This window comes from Nipponia nippon, unplaced genomic scaffold (assembly GCF_047370975.1).
Source record: "Nipponia nippon isolate SJK-2023a ecotype South Korea unplaced genomic scaffold, ASM4737097v1 scaffold_1, whole genome shotgun sequence".
Classification (NCBI taxonomy): domain Eukaryota; kingdom Metazoa; phylum Chordata; class Aves; order Pelecaniformes; family Threskiornithidae; genus Nipponia; species Nipponia nippon.
The window spans coordinates 126784734-126803068 of record NW_028262290.1 but is presented as its reverse complement, the minus strand read 5'-3'; the positions used below and the strand labels follow the sequence as shown (position 1 = coordinate 126803068).

General features: G+C 37.8%; 1 protein-coding gene across 1 annotated transcript; it reads right to left on the bottom strand.

Moving 5' to 3' along the window:
* Nucleotides 1-255: 255 nt before the first annotated feature.
* Nucleotides 256-17347, bottom strand: EFHB (EF-hand domain family member B). Its single transcript, XM_087750339.1, has 13 exons — nt 17266-17347; nt 16868-16930; nt 15827-15970; nt 13813-13993; nt 13085-13195; nt 11008-11137; nt 10550-10633; nt 7302-7369; nt 5742-5896; nt 4730-4937; nt 4144-4350; nt 3428-3609; nt 256-420 (listed from the first exon to the last, which is right to left on the bottom strand). Exons 1-13 carry the CDS (start codon nt 17329-17331, stop codon nt 256-258), a joined length of 1764 nt encoding a protein of 587 aa, XP_087606465.1. The 5' UTR covers nt 17332-17347.
* Between the last annotated feature and the right edge of the window lie 988 nt (nt 17348-18335).

The window sequence follows — 18335 nt, the reverse complement described above, 5'->3', positions numbered from 1 at the left end:
TATAAGATAAATATTTGAATTCCATTCACAAACATACTATATCCTCTTTCATTCCTATGGATATCAGTTCCTACTAACTGCAATGATAGCAGAAAGATTCATATACATGTGGTGAACCCGCTATTCAGAAAGACAATAAACAGTGAATTCCAGTTCTGTAAACACACTTTATTTAAAATGTTTGTTGTATTCAGCATCAGAATTATGACTGATGTCAATTTAAATAAATGTAAACGCCATGCCCAAAGACTAGAATTACCGACTGGTTTTTGTGTGTGATACATGTATTTCATCCAGTACATTCCTGATGCTTTCTACACAAACCTCTTCCTTCTGATATTTCATACAGGCTTGCTTCCATATCTCTTCAAACCTTTCATCTGAAATGTTCACACCAATGTTGTGGAGAATTTGTGCAATCTACAAAATAATACAATTCATGTAATTCTGGTCAGCATTTTCTTTAATCTATATTATAGAGTCTGGCTTTTACATACATTAGCAATCTCTATTTGCAAAAGAATATTTTCCCACTCTTAAATAAAAACTACAAACCACGTCCTGCATTCTTAACCAAAGAAGTTTCTATTTAAGTAAATCTGAACCTTATCGGGACGAAAGCTGTGGTGTACAAAATCGTCTTTAGTTAATAAAGTAGTGTTGATGTAACTTCAACATCGGAAAAATCAAACACAGAAGATTCAGGCAAAAGTAAAAGTTTTTTAAAAGTCCTGAGTCAAGTCCTGTTTATCCATTTTATTTTTACTGTTTGCAGTTATCAACATAAACTATATTATTTTCTGCATTTCACAGCAAAAATACTATGCGCAAGATCTTCAATTGGTATAGATAAATGGGTGAAATGACTAAAATGAAATGGTTCACATCAACTTTGGGTCTTGCTATAGTTTTACACCAAAGTAATTCAGAAGAAATTTTTTTTTTCCATATTTTCTGACCTGGATGCTTCCTGCTGCATGCTTCATTACACTGACCTCTGACTCGTTAGAGGAAGGTGGCTTTAGAAGAATACCGACGTGAGTTGTGCTTTTGCTAGTATTAGCAAACGTTTGGCTTCTTCAATTGTGTCTTGTGTGTCTGCACGTGTGTTATATTTATGCTCTGGAGATTTTATGCATGCTCTGATAAAATAAGACCTTCAACACAGTCAAATCAACCTTGTCATCTTTCTCTAAAACTGTCTGTTGTGTAAATATAGGCCTGATCCACAGTACATCAAATCTGCAGCTTCCTCTTAGCCAATAAATCTGACAGTTTATGCCAGCTGAAGTTACAGGAGGAAAACATGGACTAAATTTTGTTTCTTTAAGCACAGGTGTTGTTTCAGTTAAATCAATAATATTAGTCATGAGGAAAACAAACCAGATTTGATCTAATGTCTTCAACAAGCTAGTGAAATTTAAATGTTAAACTAAAAGCAATATTCCATTACAGGGTACCACTGCAAGGACCATAAAGGACTACATGCTCTCATAACTCAGTTTCACCATATCAAAATACAACTCTGTCCTGGCTCATCAACAGCCATAAAATAATCACTGACTAAACCACAGACTATCAAGTGTGCAGATGGGGTTAAACTGACCCTTACCTATTATCAACATGATCATGTTGAATATAAATTCCACACTATTAGTTACATAACATCTGTTCTTTTCAATAGACTAGGATGAATTCCAGTGAAGAAAACAGCAGATCCCAGAACTATTTTATTCTTTTGTAACATGAAGAGTCACTTTATGAAACTGCTTTATAGTCAGAATTCGCATTCATTTCTACAGGCCTATACAAAAACTGGTAGTATTAAATGACTCTGGGCTTTCATGTAATAATTTCATTAGCTATTACATGTTTGAAAATGTTAATGCTCCATATCAAAATATATTAAAGACCACCACTAAAACACTGAAACAGTCCATTTCGTGAGTATAGGGTGATTTAACACACTCAGAGGTAGTTCTCTATTGAACTCTGTATAGCCTGTACAGTCTACAATGAAGTATGACATCTCAGGCCACATTATAACTTCAGAGAAGAGTTCTAGCTAATGCTTGACAAGTATAATGGGCTTCTCAATGAAGCATGAATTCTATCTACTGTTAACGATCTTCTGCATGCATGGATTTCCTGCTTCAGAGCTAGATTGTAAAATGGTAAATGCTCATGTACACGACATTCTGACAAGCCGTTTTATGGCTATGTATAGAACATGACACCACACCTTTTACATTCTCAGCCACTAATTAGCAACATTCTTTTCTGTAAAATATATACTCAAGTTCCAGATCCACTTTCAAATGTGACTGAATATTTAATATAATGACTAGTAGAAAGAGAGAGGTTGTCAAGCCTTCTTTTTTCATTTTAGATTGGAATTTCATATTTCATTACAATTGTCTCATAAATTGTATTTCAGGTAATGAAGTTATCCCTTAATATTTTTTTCATTAGAAAATGCATACAAATGTAGAAGCAAAAGAGTAAACAATACTGAAGAAGGAGAAAAGTTGTTTTAGTATTTATGTGGAAGGAATTCTGGGCTGTGAGATAACAAAGTGGTAGCAGCCCCCAGAGATACCAGATGGAAAAATCAGAGAGGCCCCAAGAAAGTCCCTACAGTCTCACGCCCCGTCTTTCTGTTCAGAAATATGAGATGGCACCGCACTGGTGTATGACTCCCTATATCCTCTATCACTGTACAAGTCCTTTGTAGATCTGAGCCTACGACCCCGACTCAGCAGAACACTTACAAGGTATATTCAAGCAGGTTGCTGAATTTGCCATTAACAAAACCTGCAAGTTTGAGGAGACACCTTGAGTAAAATTTTCCACTGAACATCCCTCTGTGACAGAAACTAGTTTTACACACCTGTAAAAATCTTCTTGTGGGGCTTTTTAAGACATCTACTCATAGAATAACTCAGGTTGGAAGAGATCTCTGGAGGCCATCCATCCAACTACATAATCAAAGCAGGGCTAACTTTATCATTAATCCATGTTGCTTGGGACCTTGCTCACAAATTTGAATATGTCTGAGGATGGAAATTTCACAACTGCTCTGCTCTTCTCGCATTGCAGAAATGATGTCACAGACTCTTAAGCCCTAGATTAATTACCAACCCTCGTTCAACACAACATTTGAGCACGTGAGTAGCAACAACCTGACGTACTTACTTACATTACTTTCTGAAGTCGGATCTCAATAAAATTAGTATCTACCACCTTTATGAATAATTTTGAATGTGAAGAGTATAGATTTTTCAGGCAGTTGAATGGATGTAAAGAAAGACGGTCATGTTGCAACAATGAATTTTACAACCTGTTTATTTGATAATATGACTTTCCACTCCCACAAGGCTAGAGGTACATTTATCTTGGAAGAATATTCTGAAGAAATGCACTATACCTCTGCCTTTGGTCTTGTTTTAAAAAAGTCACTTTCATACACTCCCTTTTGACTGAAGACAGAAGGGAACAATAATGCATAAGCATTGGCCTCATCACCATAATTAGTTCTGTCACTGATGCGGCGAATTTGAGGAGCAGGAATATCTGAACGAATAGTTGGAACACCACACACTGGATAACCTGTGGAAATCAATCAACAGGTAGCATGGAAAAGGCTGTATATAAAGAGAGTGCCAGGGAGGAGAAAACATTTTGTATGAAATGAGAACAAATTTGATACTTCATCTTACATAAGTTCAATAAGAATTTACATAATTTTATTCCTCTTTTTTTTTTTTCAGATTTTTTAGAATTCCTAGCTTCAGCTACATCATGAAGCATGACAACAGGAAATCTTGCAGTAATATTCTAGTACTTATTCAGTATTTCCAGCTAAAAACATTTTTAGGTGATTCCAAAAAGATATTGTTCTCCTAAAATTACTAGTATAATTTCTCAAAGACATCTAGGTTAACTTTCATGTTTTGAATGGATTAACCATGCCAAACATCCAAACCATGCCAACTTCCAAGCCACAATCCTAGACAAATTTAGTTTAGATAAATTAATTCACTACTGTACACTAGTAGAACCTGTAGAAATACTTTTTAAACTTGTTCCTGATTTTGTCTCAAATAATGCTGAGAAGTGAGAAGTACGGTCCATGGTACTTACAGGTTGTTGGGAGACCACCTACTACAGCATTATACTGAGAAGAAGTTGTTTGATAATTTGCAAATGCATGATCTGTTGATCTTGTAAGTGGTTTTGGTGTCTTTTCTGAGCTTCCCAGTTCTTTTAACACAAGATCTTCCTGCTTCAGCAGTGGCTCATCATTTGTCTTTGTGTCTTCAGGCAGAACAGGAGCATCTAGTTCTTTCCCTATAAACAAAAGTTATGGTACAGCCAGGAGTTATTATCAGTACATTATAGACCAAGAGGTAAAAAACATCCTTGAAAAAATCCTTGAAAAAAAAAATCCTTGAAAAACTATAAAACAGATAACATAATTAATCTGCATATCTGATAATGATTTTTTACTTTCTCCTGATTTATGGGACATTCTCAACACGCAGCACAGAACTACAAGGTTCTGAAATACATTTGTATCTGAGGCTCTGCTGGTGGCAGGCAAGGACAAAATGCACTCTCTAAATCCCACCCTTCTAAAGGGGCAGCTAGTCGAGACCAGCAATGTCCTTTCAGTAGCTGTTGTAAGAACAAGATCATCTCCACAGTTTCCTGGTATTAAGTCATCTACCTTTTGCAATTATTTTTTCTTCAAACTCTTTAACAGCCATTTTGTCTTTCCAGTTCAGAAAGTTTGCAAACTCCACATAGTTAATCAGACCATCTTTATCCAAATCACAATAGTCAAACAAGGAATCCAGGAGCTCATCATCTAGATTCAGATTAAGCTGAAAACAGGACTTTCGCAGGTCATCCTTGTCTATCATTCCATCACCGTTCTATTATAGTAAAATAAAACAGTTGTTATAACAGCCATTATAAAAAGGCTCCACCAAAAGGAACACATACACGTACGTGTTTCTATAAACAGAGAGAGAGAGAGCGCACCAGGCACACCATTTCAGAAGAGTAACATTGCTGAGTACAAAAAGAAACCCTGAGTAATTTCAAATTAAAAATCTAAATATAAAAGTGTCAATAAATAATTTTCAATTTAAGTAATACAGTGATTTGAGATTAAAAGAAAGTCAGTGTGACAGGGTATTGTGACAAGATAACAATCTAATCATAAATGTTGAGGCAAAGCCAAGATTTCTTTTGAAAGTAAGGCATCAATCATTCTGTATACATTACAATTAATGTTACATATGAAATGTCAATTATAATTTTTTTTCAGAGAGAAAAAAAGAAAAGATATGAAATTCTGATGCTTGGTGACTCAGTCAAAAAGTACGGCTTGGAAGAAAATATGAACATAATACCTTCAACTGTATTTCTTTTAAGAAGGAACACCAAATTTTGAAGAGCAAAAAATGCTAAGATTATTACTGCTCACAAATCCCTTGCTTGCTGTTAACTTGGATACTCCAAATACTGATTTGAAAGGCTCCAAATACTGTTGTTTAATTCCACAGCATATCACAGTATATTAAACATACAATAACTATGAAGTTACCTTGTCTTTATAGTCTTCATCTATATTTGCCTTGCTATGCTTGTGTTTCTTCATGTCTGTATCTCCATAGCACAGGAGCACTAATGTCACACACTCCTTTACATTTATTTTTTTTCAAAGCACTAACCTTATCGTAATGCCTGAATGCTTCTAGTAACATGTCAAAATTCTCATAGTTAGCTTTCTTCAAACTTTGCCGAACTGCAGTCAGGACAGCTCTCTCTTTGTCTTTACCACAGAGGAACTCACATGGAACCCGGCAGTGAAGAAGATCACCAACTCCTATAAAAATAAACACTTCCTCAATTAGTTGCACATATACAGAAAACAGACATTTTTAAAAATGACTTACAGTCTTAAGGAAAAGGAGAATTTCAGTTTTGAGATGTTGATTTTCAGCACTGCTGAGCATCTGATACAGCCATTTCATTAAAAGATCAAATGGTCCATATGATGATTTCTCTACTCACATGCAGTTAATATCAAAAATTTTGAAACATCTTAATATAGCTTCACAAATGTATCCGCTTCCAAAAGCTTCTGAGAGCAGTAAGAGGTACTTGATGTCCAGATAGTTGAGAACAAAAGAACATATATTATTAATCTATCACTTCCAGTCAGTCATATTTCAGGATACTTACAAGAACCAATGGAAAAGTCAATGTAATATTTCAGATAATTATATACCACTGATTTCTAGAAAGACAATGTACTATTTTTGTGTTATTCTTCCCATTTTCTACATATCCTAACTTTATTAGTATTTTTAAACACTGGCACACTGAGCTACAGTGTTCATCAAGTCCCCAGGACACCAAGGTCACTTTTTAGAGGGCAAGAAGTTCATTCAGAGTCCAATAACAAACAGGAGTAGCTCACCTTCTAACAGCAATGTACATGCATTATTTTCTACTTGTTAATAATGACTTTTTTTGTTCAGTTCCTTCTGCTGTTCCTTATAGGACAAGCATACCTACACATTTAAAATATTTAGCTTTGTTATGCTACATAGTAAAGCGTGTGTAAAAGCTTATGTAGAATTTGAACATGGTCTTGACTAGTTAAATAACTTTGAGCCACTTACATTTTTTGCTGCCTAACTATTCACTGTATTCCCTAGTCATTAAACATAATATTAAAATACCATAAACCCCAACATTGACTATTTGGGTTGACTAGTTTTCAAAATTTTGTCATAATGAAACAGTAATTTTTTATTTTCAATCTGTTTTCTGTCTCTCTGCTACTTTCAAAAACTTCTTATTATTCTTATTTATGGCTTGTTATTTTTAATCTTTTTATAGAAGTGCTGGAAAAATCATTGAGAAGACAGGCACATAATTGATTTAAATAGCCTTTTTAATTTTGTCAGATGTCAATATGAGTTTTCTGCCATTTCCCATCTTGTTTACATTCAGATACAGAGGCTTTAAAAGAACAAAACAAACAAATAAACCTCCCCATGAACATCCAAAAACTAAAATTTCTTTATTTCTGACATTCATTTTTTTTTCCACGAGCCATTTCAATTGTTCTCAAATTTTCCCTCCAAAAATTTAGTATTACTGTTAAATTTTTGTACCTTGCCTCTAAGATTTTAGGAAAATGATATACTACACAACCAACAGTAATTGCTTCAGCATAGTTTTGTCAACAAGGTAATATTTTATTCTGTCCCTGAACTTACCATATTCATCTGGACGGAGTAACATTCCAAATGTATGGCCTGGGAGAACATTCAAAGTTTCTGCTATACTGTCAATAAGCACATTTCTTTGTTAATTGTCAAATAGTTTTTTAATACCCAAAATAAACCCTATGCTATTAGTAAAAGTGATCATCTGTTATATAATTAGTGATGATACACATAGTTCACCTGAAATGTGTTTATCAGTACTTTGCTTCAAAGTTGCCATTCCAGAAAAGTATCCCTTTATAAACCTGTTTAGAACATTTGCTGTTCATAATATAACACAACCGAATGTAAACATTAACTTTTTGAATATTTATACTCATTAAAAGGAAAAACATTCTATGCTAAAATATTTTTTTTTCTAAGACAATGACAGAAATGGGTGAGAAAACTCCTTATAACATACTGGTCAAATAATAGGAATGTATAGGACAAACCAGATCTCCAACTGAAATAATGTTTCCAAATAGATTATTTTTGGCTAAAGTGGAAAAATTGAATCACATCTCACATGCTTTTTTATATGCAATTTTGTGTCTATCAAAACCAGCAACCAAGCCAGTATCCACATGGAAAACTTGGCCCAGTTCTATTTACCAGAAAATTAAGATGCTGTTGGTGACACTGAAGAACCATTTGTTTATTTCTTAATTTGAAAAAGATGCAATGTTCATTTTACCTCAACATTTAACAATTAAAACTATTACATGGATCAGAAATCTCCATCAAAATTGAAAAGAGAATCAATGCTTTGTTCTAAAATACAAAACAAACAAAAAAACACACACAGAGATGGAAGCACTAATCTAAAAACTACTATGTGTATTTTTCTTTTATCATTTTCATATTACACATAGGATGTGGATGGTGTAAAATTCGCTAAATAAAATTAGGTTAGCTTGTATCCGTCTTGTAATATTAGTGCTGGGTTTGAGCTTGCACTGCAACCTGTATTCCCTGACAGATCATACTGCCTCATATTGCTCACACTCCAGGTCTACTTCACAGTAAGCTAGGACACAGTGAAGGGGAGAGGAGAAACTGGCTCACACTTGTGTTCATTCCTTACAGCTACTATAGGCATAGTTCTCCAGAGTCACTCAAGGCTCTGATCCTGAGCTTAAAATTACATTTTCCTACCCAAGTAAATAATGCTGTTTGTGAGTCTTCAAATAAAATTTTGCAGAAATCTCAAGCATCTGCAAAGACAGTTTTTGTATACATTCAGGAACCCTAGATTTGTAGCACAGCTGGATCCTGACCACAGTACCTTAGGACTACTGTAGGTCTTCATAAGCATTGTTCTGTAAAATTAAAAAGCTGTTCCAGACCACCTGAGGTTTATGAAGCATTGTAATGATTCGACTAAGATTGATAAGTGCTGCTAGTTAATAACACAATTTAGTTCCATGTCCTTTTCCAAGGAAGTAATAAAGTGAGAATACAGGTGATGTAACAAAGATGACCAAAAATAGAATCATAGAATCGTTAAGGTTGGAAAAGACCCTTAAGATCATCGAGTCCAACCATTAACCTATCACTGCCAAGTCCATCACTATACCATTTCCTCAAGCACCACATCTATCCATTCTTTAAATACCTCCAGGGATGGAGACTCAACTACTTCCCTGGGCAGCCTGTTCCAACGCTTGACCACCCTTTCGGTGAAGAAGTTTTTCCTAATATCTAATCTAAATCTCCCCTGGCGCAGCTTGAGGCCGTTTCCTCTCGTCCTATTACTCGTTACTAGGGAGAAGAGACCGACCCCCACCTCGCTACAACCTCCTTTCAGGTAGTTGTAGAGAGCAATAAGGTCTCCCCTCAGCCTCCTCTTCTCCAGGCTGAACAACCCCAGTTCCCTCAGCCGCTCCTCGTACGACTTGTGCTCCAGACCCTTCACCAGTTCCGTTGCCCTTCTCGGGACACGCTCCAGCACCTCGATGTCCTTGTAGTGAGGGGCCCAAAACTGAACACAGTACTCGAGGTGCGGCCTCACCAATGCCGAGTACAGGGGCACTATCACCTCCCTGGTCCTGTTGGCCACACTATTCTTGATACAGGCCAGGATGCCATTGGCCCTCTTGGCCACCTGAGCACACTGCTGGCTCACATTCAGGCGGCTGTCAACGAACACCCCCAGGTCCTTTTCCACCAGACAGCTCTCCAGCCACTCTTCCCCAAGCCTGTAGCGTTGCATGGGGTTGTTGTGACCAAAGCGCAGGACTTGGCACTTAGCCTTGTTGAATCTCATGCAGTTGGCCCCAGCCCAACAATCCAGCCTGTCCAGGTCCCTCTGTAGGGCCTTCCTACCCTCCAGCAGATCGACACTTCCACCCAACTTGGTGTCGTCTGCAAACTTACTGAGAGTGCACTTGATCCCCTCATCCAGATCATCAATGAAGATGTTGAACAGGACCGGCCCCAGTACTGAGCCCTGGGGAACACCACTCGTGACCATTTACCACCACTCTCTGGGCTCGGCCGTCCAGCTAGTTTTTAACCCAGCACAGAGTGCACCCATCCAAGCCATGAGCAGCCAGCTTTTCCAGGAGAATGCTGTGGGAGACAGTGTCAAAGGCCTTACTGAAGTCCAAGTAGACAACATCCACAGCCTTCCCCTCATCCACTAGGCGGGTCACCTTGTCATAGAAGGAGACCAGGTTAGTGAAACAGGACCTCCCTTTCATAAACCCATGCTGGCTGAGCCTGATCCCCTGGTTGTCCCGCACTTGCTGCATAATGGGACTCAAGATGATTTGTTCCATGACCTTTCCTGGCACCGAGGTCAGGCTGACAGGCCTGTAGTTCCCCGGATCCTCCTTCCGACCCTTCTTTTAGAGGGGCATCAGAGTGTCAGAGTAAGTAAAATGGTCAAATCCCCAAACAATAGGTGAGACATTTCAGTTCTATCAAACCTTCCTAAGTGCAAAAGACAGGAAAAAAAAAAAAATGAAGTGTTACAGTGTGCTTGTAATTTGCTTGGTGCAAATCTGATCAATTCAGATATAGACCATTTTAAAAGTAAGACTTAATTTCACCACATAGACACAATACAGCCCTCACTAGTAACCTGCATACTATCAGTCTAACTAGGGCAAGCAGAAAGTCCCTTTCTGCAACTGAGTACTGCAGTGGAAGCATTGAGCACACAGCTATAATTTTTACCCAAGACAGAAAAAGATATTGGAGACTTGGCAAATGTGATCGAATTTTGTTCTTAGAAGGTATCTTTGCTTACTTACGGATCAAGGACTTTTCCAAGCTGAGGCTGAAATTTTTCCTTGAAATCATCACTTCGCTTTGATACAATTTTTGCTGCTCTCTTCCTACAAATTATGCAAATAGTTCTTACACGTATTTGTTTAACAATTTTCAACAGTTTTTCAATAATATTAAAAAATATTATTATATGTTAGAAGGAAATAGCAACTCCTCTGCAAGACAAACACAAATTTAGTAATTGAAAAATCTTGCTTTTAAAAACAAAGATGTCTTGTCGTAATGCTAAAGTCATGCCAAGTACTCTTATACTATGGTAGAACTGATTTAGATAAACTACTCTGAAAATTACTCCTTGCATTTTCTATTCAGTTCAATGTAGCTAAGGATGGGATTGTGAGATGTAAAATGATCTTCAAATATGAAGACTCTTTCTGAGAACTCACACCACTAATTAACTAGTTTAATCATTGCAACTTACGATTGCAGATCATAGAGCCAATTTAAGGATTTGGAAACATTTCGCCCATCTTTGAAGTGAGGGGTTTCTATTCCATAAACAGAAGACTTGCTGAAGTTTGGCGAGACATACTTCCTATTTATTGCTTCTCCTGTGGAAAAAGTAAGCATTACAACCTGTATAAAACACCTCAGGAAGAAAAATGTACTAAGTATCTTCATTCTTAAGACAAAACAATAAAGAAACAAAAGCAAACAACTAATTAACAATTCTATTGAATTAAAGATAACTAATTTGCATTCCCCATGTTTATTAAGTAGTTAGGAATAATCTCATTGTCAAAAGTGAAGATAAAAGGCAAAATAAAAAGCAAAAACTGCTTCAGTGATAAAACAGTTGGATGTCCTTTTATGTCTGACTAAAGACAAGGCAACAGAATTAATGAAAAAATACCTAAGTAGTCAGGGTCATGCAAACAAATCACTTTATAATTTCTGCACCTGAGCAGAGGCGTGTACTATTTAATTTACTATTTGTTAAAAAAATGCTAAAAGGAAAAAAATGTTTTTGAGGTGCTGTACTTTCAGATATACTCTTGCTACGCTGACTTCAATGGAAATTTTGCCACTGACTTCACTGTAAACAAGCTATTACCCTACTTGTTCATGAATCTATCAATCCAGTCTTGCCTATAAAACAAAGTTTCACATACAAGAATATCACATAAGTACTCTACATAAGTGAGCTGCAAGTTTCTTGTCACAGAAAAAAAATGCCATTCTGTTTCTTCAAGCTCTTTTCAATCACCTTTTGAAAAGAATGGCAATTACAACTTTCCAAAAATATTACTCACTGCATGTTTTCTAATAAGGGCTTCCTCTGGCTGTATGGCAGCATGGAATTTTTATGTTATTGTTCAAAACTGGGGCACATAGTTGACTTTCTTTTTTTTGCCGTTTGGCCTCTCCCTGATCTTGTGGATGGAAGTTACAAAGGAGACAGAAACAGATAATGAATAATTCCATCAAAAAACCTAATAAAGGTGGGGAAGAGGGGAAATAAAATTACAAGTTTGGCCAATTCATACCAATAATACTTGTAGTAGAATTTCTCAATGAGAGAACACAGTACTATAATTTCACTTCTATGTAACTGCCTCCATGTAAAATTTATATTATTATGACTGAAATATCTTTATTGCAGTTTCTTACATGTTTGGCCTACACCTACAAAACTGTTGGTACTAGCGCAATGGGCAATTTTAGGATAAGACTAATCTTACAGAGCAGCAATGTAAGTCTCTCGGCCTGTGGAAATGATGGAACTGGGAAAAATGGAAGTGGCTGCAAAAGTAATACAAGTACTGCATTTCAGAATGCTATTTGTCACTCTGTTCCTGTGCAGACCTATGAGATAAAGGATAACCATCCCTGAGCAGACCACTTCACACAAGTACAGACCCCAGAGGCTGAAGCAGTGCAGGCACCAGCCCACTGGAAGGGCAGAGACAGAGGCTGTGGGACAGACTCACAGGCAGGATGCTCTAGGCTGAGGAACCTGCATTCCAGAGAGCCAGTCAGCAGCCTGAAACTGCTTGTAACCAGAGCCTGATGCTGAGCTCCCTGTCAAAAAGTCTAGCTGCCCTGAAATTCTGTTTGGATCCTGATAAAAGAGAGGAACCAGAGGTGAAAATACTGAAATGGGTTGCATCCACAGTCTGTGGCTTTAAGCCTGAGATTGCTCTCAGTGGCACAAACAACACCAAACTCAATAAGCAACCAGGACATCTATGAGTTTCTAGTTTCCTGGAAATACTTTGCTTTTCAAATAGCACCCAACAGAAATCAGGCTTCCAACTCCTTCGTTAAGTTCTTATGCTGTCTAATACACCCACCACGAAGTGATCTACAGTTCTAGAAACACATCATGCTCTCTCGGTTGCATGTAAGTATTTTTTTCACATCATTACTTTTAAAAATAATTTATATTAATACAGTAGTAAAAAGTAATAAAATAGCATACAATATGTGTTGAAGACACAATTACCTTTATTTATATCAGAACGTCTATGCGGTTTCTTTTCAGCCTTTGAACTTACCCACAAAATAATCATTGTGTGACACAATGTACAGATCATGTCCTTCTCTGGATTCTTTATCCACTTCCTCAAAAGTTTTTGGTGGATTTATAAGCTCTCCAGCTGATACATCTTGAAAGTAAGGAATAAACATATGGTTGGGGAAGGCAAGGGGGATGGGTGTTTTGTTTTGTTGATTCTTAATTTTAAACGATATCTTGTTAGAGAAGATGCTAATACTGTGGAAGAATAATACTTCTTACCACATTTCTAGTCAATCTATAGGAATCTTACAGCATAATGACATTGGACTAGGGAAAAAAAATCACAGAAACTGAGATGAACATAACTGTTGCAAGAGAGCTACATGGTCAACACGTATGTAATTTGCTCCCATCTATGGAGGAAAGATTCACAGGTCAAGGTAATATCTTTTATTAGACCTATTAGAACAGTTGGGAAAAGGAAGGTAAGTTGTCAGCTACCTAAACAGTTCTCCAGGGAAATCTACAAAGACAGATCTGGAACACAGCCAAAAGTCCTACTAGTTACCAAATGTTCACAGCTGCTTGTTTCTTCATCGTAACTGAAAAATACTAGTACATTTTTATGCCTTTCAATAACTGTTATAATAATAACAAGTTTTCTATTAAGCTGGAATTGTTGGAAGTACAGAATATGTGCTAGATACTAAATTGCAGATTATCTTGTACTTAGAAGAAATATGTTTTAACACTAAATTTTCCTACCTTGGATGACTTTTGTTCCAAATGTAGTATTAATTATATCCAAGCCCTTAGGTAACATAGAAGAATGATCATGTGATGTGCCCAAGGGTGCTTGACGATTACTAAAGTAGATTGCTTCTTTTTTGTCTTGTATTTTTTGTTGAAAATTAGTTTTAGGAAGTGGATTTATCAATGAAGCTGCCTAAAAACATCACAATCAACACAAGAGGCAGGAAAACCAGCAAATTTTAATCATTCACACATCAGTATGGCTACCCCCTCACACACACACGAACAAAAGTTGATCATAAGTGTTCTAATGAGATCTTATATGATTACACTGACATAATTTTATCTACCAAGTTGCAAAACAAAACTGGATTTTGAGGGAAGGCCACTAATAATCATTGCTATGCTAAATCTCCAGCTAAATAAAATACATATTGTGAGACAGAACTTTTTCTTTTTATGCAAGTTTTTCCACCTGTTAATTTATAAAATTTCAGACTGCGGCCTTTCTGTTCTTAGCATATATTAGAAACTATAGTCAAATTATACTATGACCAAAACTTACGTGTGAAAACGATTATAGTTATAACCCCTTTGGAATGAAGTCTCCTGGTCCTTATGATTAAAAACATCTATTGTCTAGCAGTTAAGACTATCTGTTCTCTAAACAGCTTCTCCCAATTCTGCCAATGCAGAATTTAACAATAATATTTAAAGATATACACTAATATTTCATCCTAAAATGACATACCAACAGAAATTACTTCAGTGGGGTTTTCAAAGCTTAGCACTAGGTTGGACAACATTTTTTTCTCAGTGTACACACTGGGTGTGCGTCAACAGAAGCTACTTGTAAAATTAGGTCAACTTCAAGGGGGGGAAAAAAAAAATCTCCAAAAAAAAAGTTTCAAATATGTCAAAACAGTGTATTTTGATCTTCCCAAATAATTTGATTTATCAGGCTACCCATCAAAGTAATGGGGATTCTAGAGAGGGTTTATTATTAGACTCTTGTTGAATGTTATATAAATAAATATGAAAAAACTAGTAGCAAATGCAATTGATTCAAACCCACGCTTAGAGAACTCACTAAGATTCCAACACTCCCTCCAGTTAATATTTAATTAATAATGCAAAGTGAAACTGTCTTCAACAGACAGTACAGGCTAAACAAATCAATCCATTCAACATAAAACTTCTGAGGAAGGACACCAAGAACCTGATTTTTTTTCATTGTGGATATGCCTAATAAATGTCCTACTCAACATCCTCTATTTTTGGGACTTATGTGTTTCAACCTGAAGACTTATTTTTGAGACCTGAACTCCTCTTTGCCTCAACTTCTTAATTTGTAAAATGGAAAACTATTAATTTACAAGCCCAGCTGATGAAATGCATCGTAAAAGTGTATTTCACTAACACAACTGTTATTTTTAGAGATTTGAACAATAATTATGTGATAAAACCACCAATGATCTCTTCAGTTGTCTGATTACAGATTACAAAAATAATTTCTGAAGTAAAGAATACACACAAAATAGTCACACATATCGAAAACATCACTTTTTAGCTAACGAAATCAGTTTCAACCCAAAGGTAAGAAAGAATACACAACAATTACACTGAACTATAAGCATGTTCTCAGATAGCAGGTCTCTTGCTAAGAGCTCAACAGGTTTTACCTCTGTAATCAGTAAAGAAGAAAGCAGCAAAATTTTTGGGTAGAAGACTGTTCATTAACTGAAATGTTGAAATTAAATGAGTAATTCAGTAGTCATTGCAAAAGTTAAGTCACTGATAAGATAAAAGTCACTGAACTTCAAGTGTTTTCCTATTTCAATCATGCTAACTAAATCCTATGAATTGACCTCAGAATTCAGATAATCCACAACAGCGGTGAAATGCTGCAGTGTAAATCACTCAACTAGGTACCTTTATCCCTGACTATGAAGAAATCAGTTGCTCTTATTAAGGACATTCCTAAGCGGTCCATTCTTAAACAAAAGTAAACAAGTCACATTCTTACACTGAGTGAAGAACGCGACTCTATGCCATGTGTCAAGTGAGCTGCAATGTCAGGATCATCTGCTCTGCCGTAGAATATTCTTTCAGCACCGGGAGCTGGATTTGTTGTTTTTCGAAACTTTCTCACAGTAGCTGGAGTAATGGGCTATATATAAGGCAAAGCAAAAACAATTTTACACCAGATATTCACAAAATAGTAATAAAAAGAAAATGTATTGCAGCCATTTCAGTGTGATTCCACAGAGGTAAGAACAAAACGTTTTAGGGTTGTAACACATGCGTACGCTCCTGCAGATGCTGATATTCTGAGCATAAGGTCAACATAGCCCAGTCTAAATTTTATCAAACCAGCAACAGAAGTAACGAGAGAGTTGCTAAGATTCAACTATGTGGTTCCATCCTTAAGATGGATAACAGCTTCTTCATGTATACTTCATGAAAAGTAGATGTTACATTTATCAACTTCAGAAACCTTTAACCCGATTCAAAACAATTCCACCATCAATGAAGCAATTTCAGAAATTATTTTAACTACAGTTTTGGGGTTTTTTTAATTACCCATTTAAAGGGAGAGCTGCTATTTAAGGGATCCGTTTGTGTCTCAGTACCCTCTGACTCTTCTGGGGCATGGGGCCAGTGGGAAGCCCAATTCGGAGAGGCATCCTTGATAAAGAAGGAGGACCTCCATCAGAAGTAATAATAATTCCTAATAATAATCACTATAATTGTATTACTGAAGAAAAACTGTCTAAAACGATTCTATGTAGTCCCATCTAAGCAAGCATGGTGAATTTTGTAAAACATGCTGAGTGAAAAAGAACTGCCAGAAGTGTTTTACAATCCTACCAGCTATTCTCTATGATCCCATCTGACAAAAACTAACATTGAAAAAAAAGTAGTAGTTTCTAATGAGACAGGATGTAGAAAAAATGATGAAGGTTTCACTGATTTTCTTTTTTTTTTCCAGGGCCTGTCAAAGCACAATCACTAATGGGAAATTATCACAAAAGTTTGACAAGGAGTGTCTGAAAAACCAACTCACCCTGGGTAAAACCTCAGTGAGGCAACTCGCAGCTGTATCGCCAGTGGGAAGCAACTTTCCAGCCTAAACAATACAATCAAAAAATGAGGCATAACCCAACCCATTGTACTAATAAGCACCACTCGTCAAATTGGGACCTGACACCTTGGACGAGATGTTGTCTAATTGTCCCCGTTTTGATAAAAGGGGGGAAAAAAGGGGCCACACGCATTTTTGGGGGAAGAGAGGGGGGACGGCGTCGAGATGCGCCTGCTTGCCCCACACGCTGCCCCTCCCCCAGCCTCTTCCCTCAGCCCACGGCGAGACCCCGGCCCCAGAAAAGCGCAGAGAGCGAGCGAGCGAGCGAGCGGGCGGGCGGCTCCGCGGCAACGGGGAAACCCCTCGGCGAAGGCACTCACGGCCGACAGCTCGGGAAACCTGTCGGTGAACAGTCCCTCGTAGACGGGCCGCAGCTGCCCTGTCATGGCGGCACGGAGCCGCGGCGGCCGTTTATCCCGCTCCCTCGGTAACGGCGGCGGCCGGCGCCACCGCGCTCCCTGGAGGCAGCGATGGGAGCGCTCGTTTGGGGCGGGCAGCGCGGCCGTCCCTCACAGCCCTGCAGCCATCTCCCTCGACCCCAGCGCCCGCCGCCCTCCCGCCATCTCCCTCGCACCCAGCGTGCACCATCCTCCCACCATCTCCCTTGCACCCAGGATGCACCATCCTCCCACCATCTCCCTCGCACCCAGCGCCCACTGCCCTCTTGCCGTCTCCCTTGTGCCCAGCGCCCACCGCTCTCCCGCCATCTCCCTCGCGCCCAGCACGCACCACCCTCCCGCCATCTCCCTTGCACCCAGCACACACCATCCTCCCGCCATCTCCCTCACACCCAGCAACTAGCGCACTAGTATGTTTCTTAGACCAATTGTTAAAGTCCTTGAAAACCAACCAGCTTTCAGACAGGTGGGTTGAGTCTTCTTTGGGTTGAAAGAAGGTCTTTCATGGTTAAAAGTCTGCTCAAACTTTAAATATTAATTGTCCTAATAAAAAATACAGCTCCTTTCACAAATGTTGTCATGTGTATAAACATATTAACAAAGTATTTTATACTGAGACTGTTCCTCTAGAGAAAACGGCAACTCCTATCTATGCAACAGCACAGAGGTGGGTGAGAGAAGCCTGTCAGCACTACCCATGTCAGGACACATGAATGCTCTTACTGTTTGTCGTAAATGAATCAACACATCGTATATCTCAACCACTGTATTCGCCTTTTAGAAACAGATGCGGATTATTTCAGAAAAGCGGCGTGGGTGAGACTGAACAAGTTTCGCCACTGTTTAAAAGCCCCTTCAGCTCTTACAAAGACTTTTACTCTCAGGTGACATTTAGTAAACTCTCCCCTTCTTCCCAGCAAAACATCTAAATTTAATCACATCCTGCTCCATTCTCTATAGTCCTATGATGGCAAAACGAATTTTAGACAAAC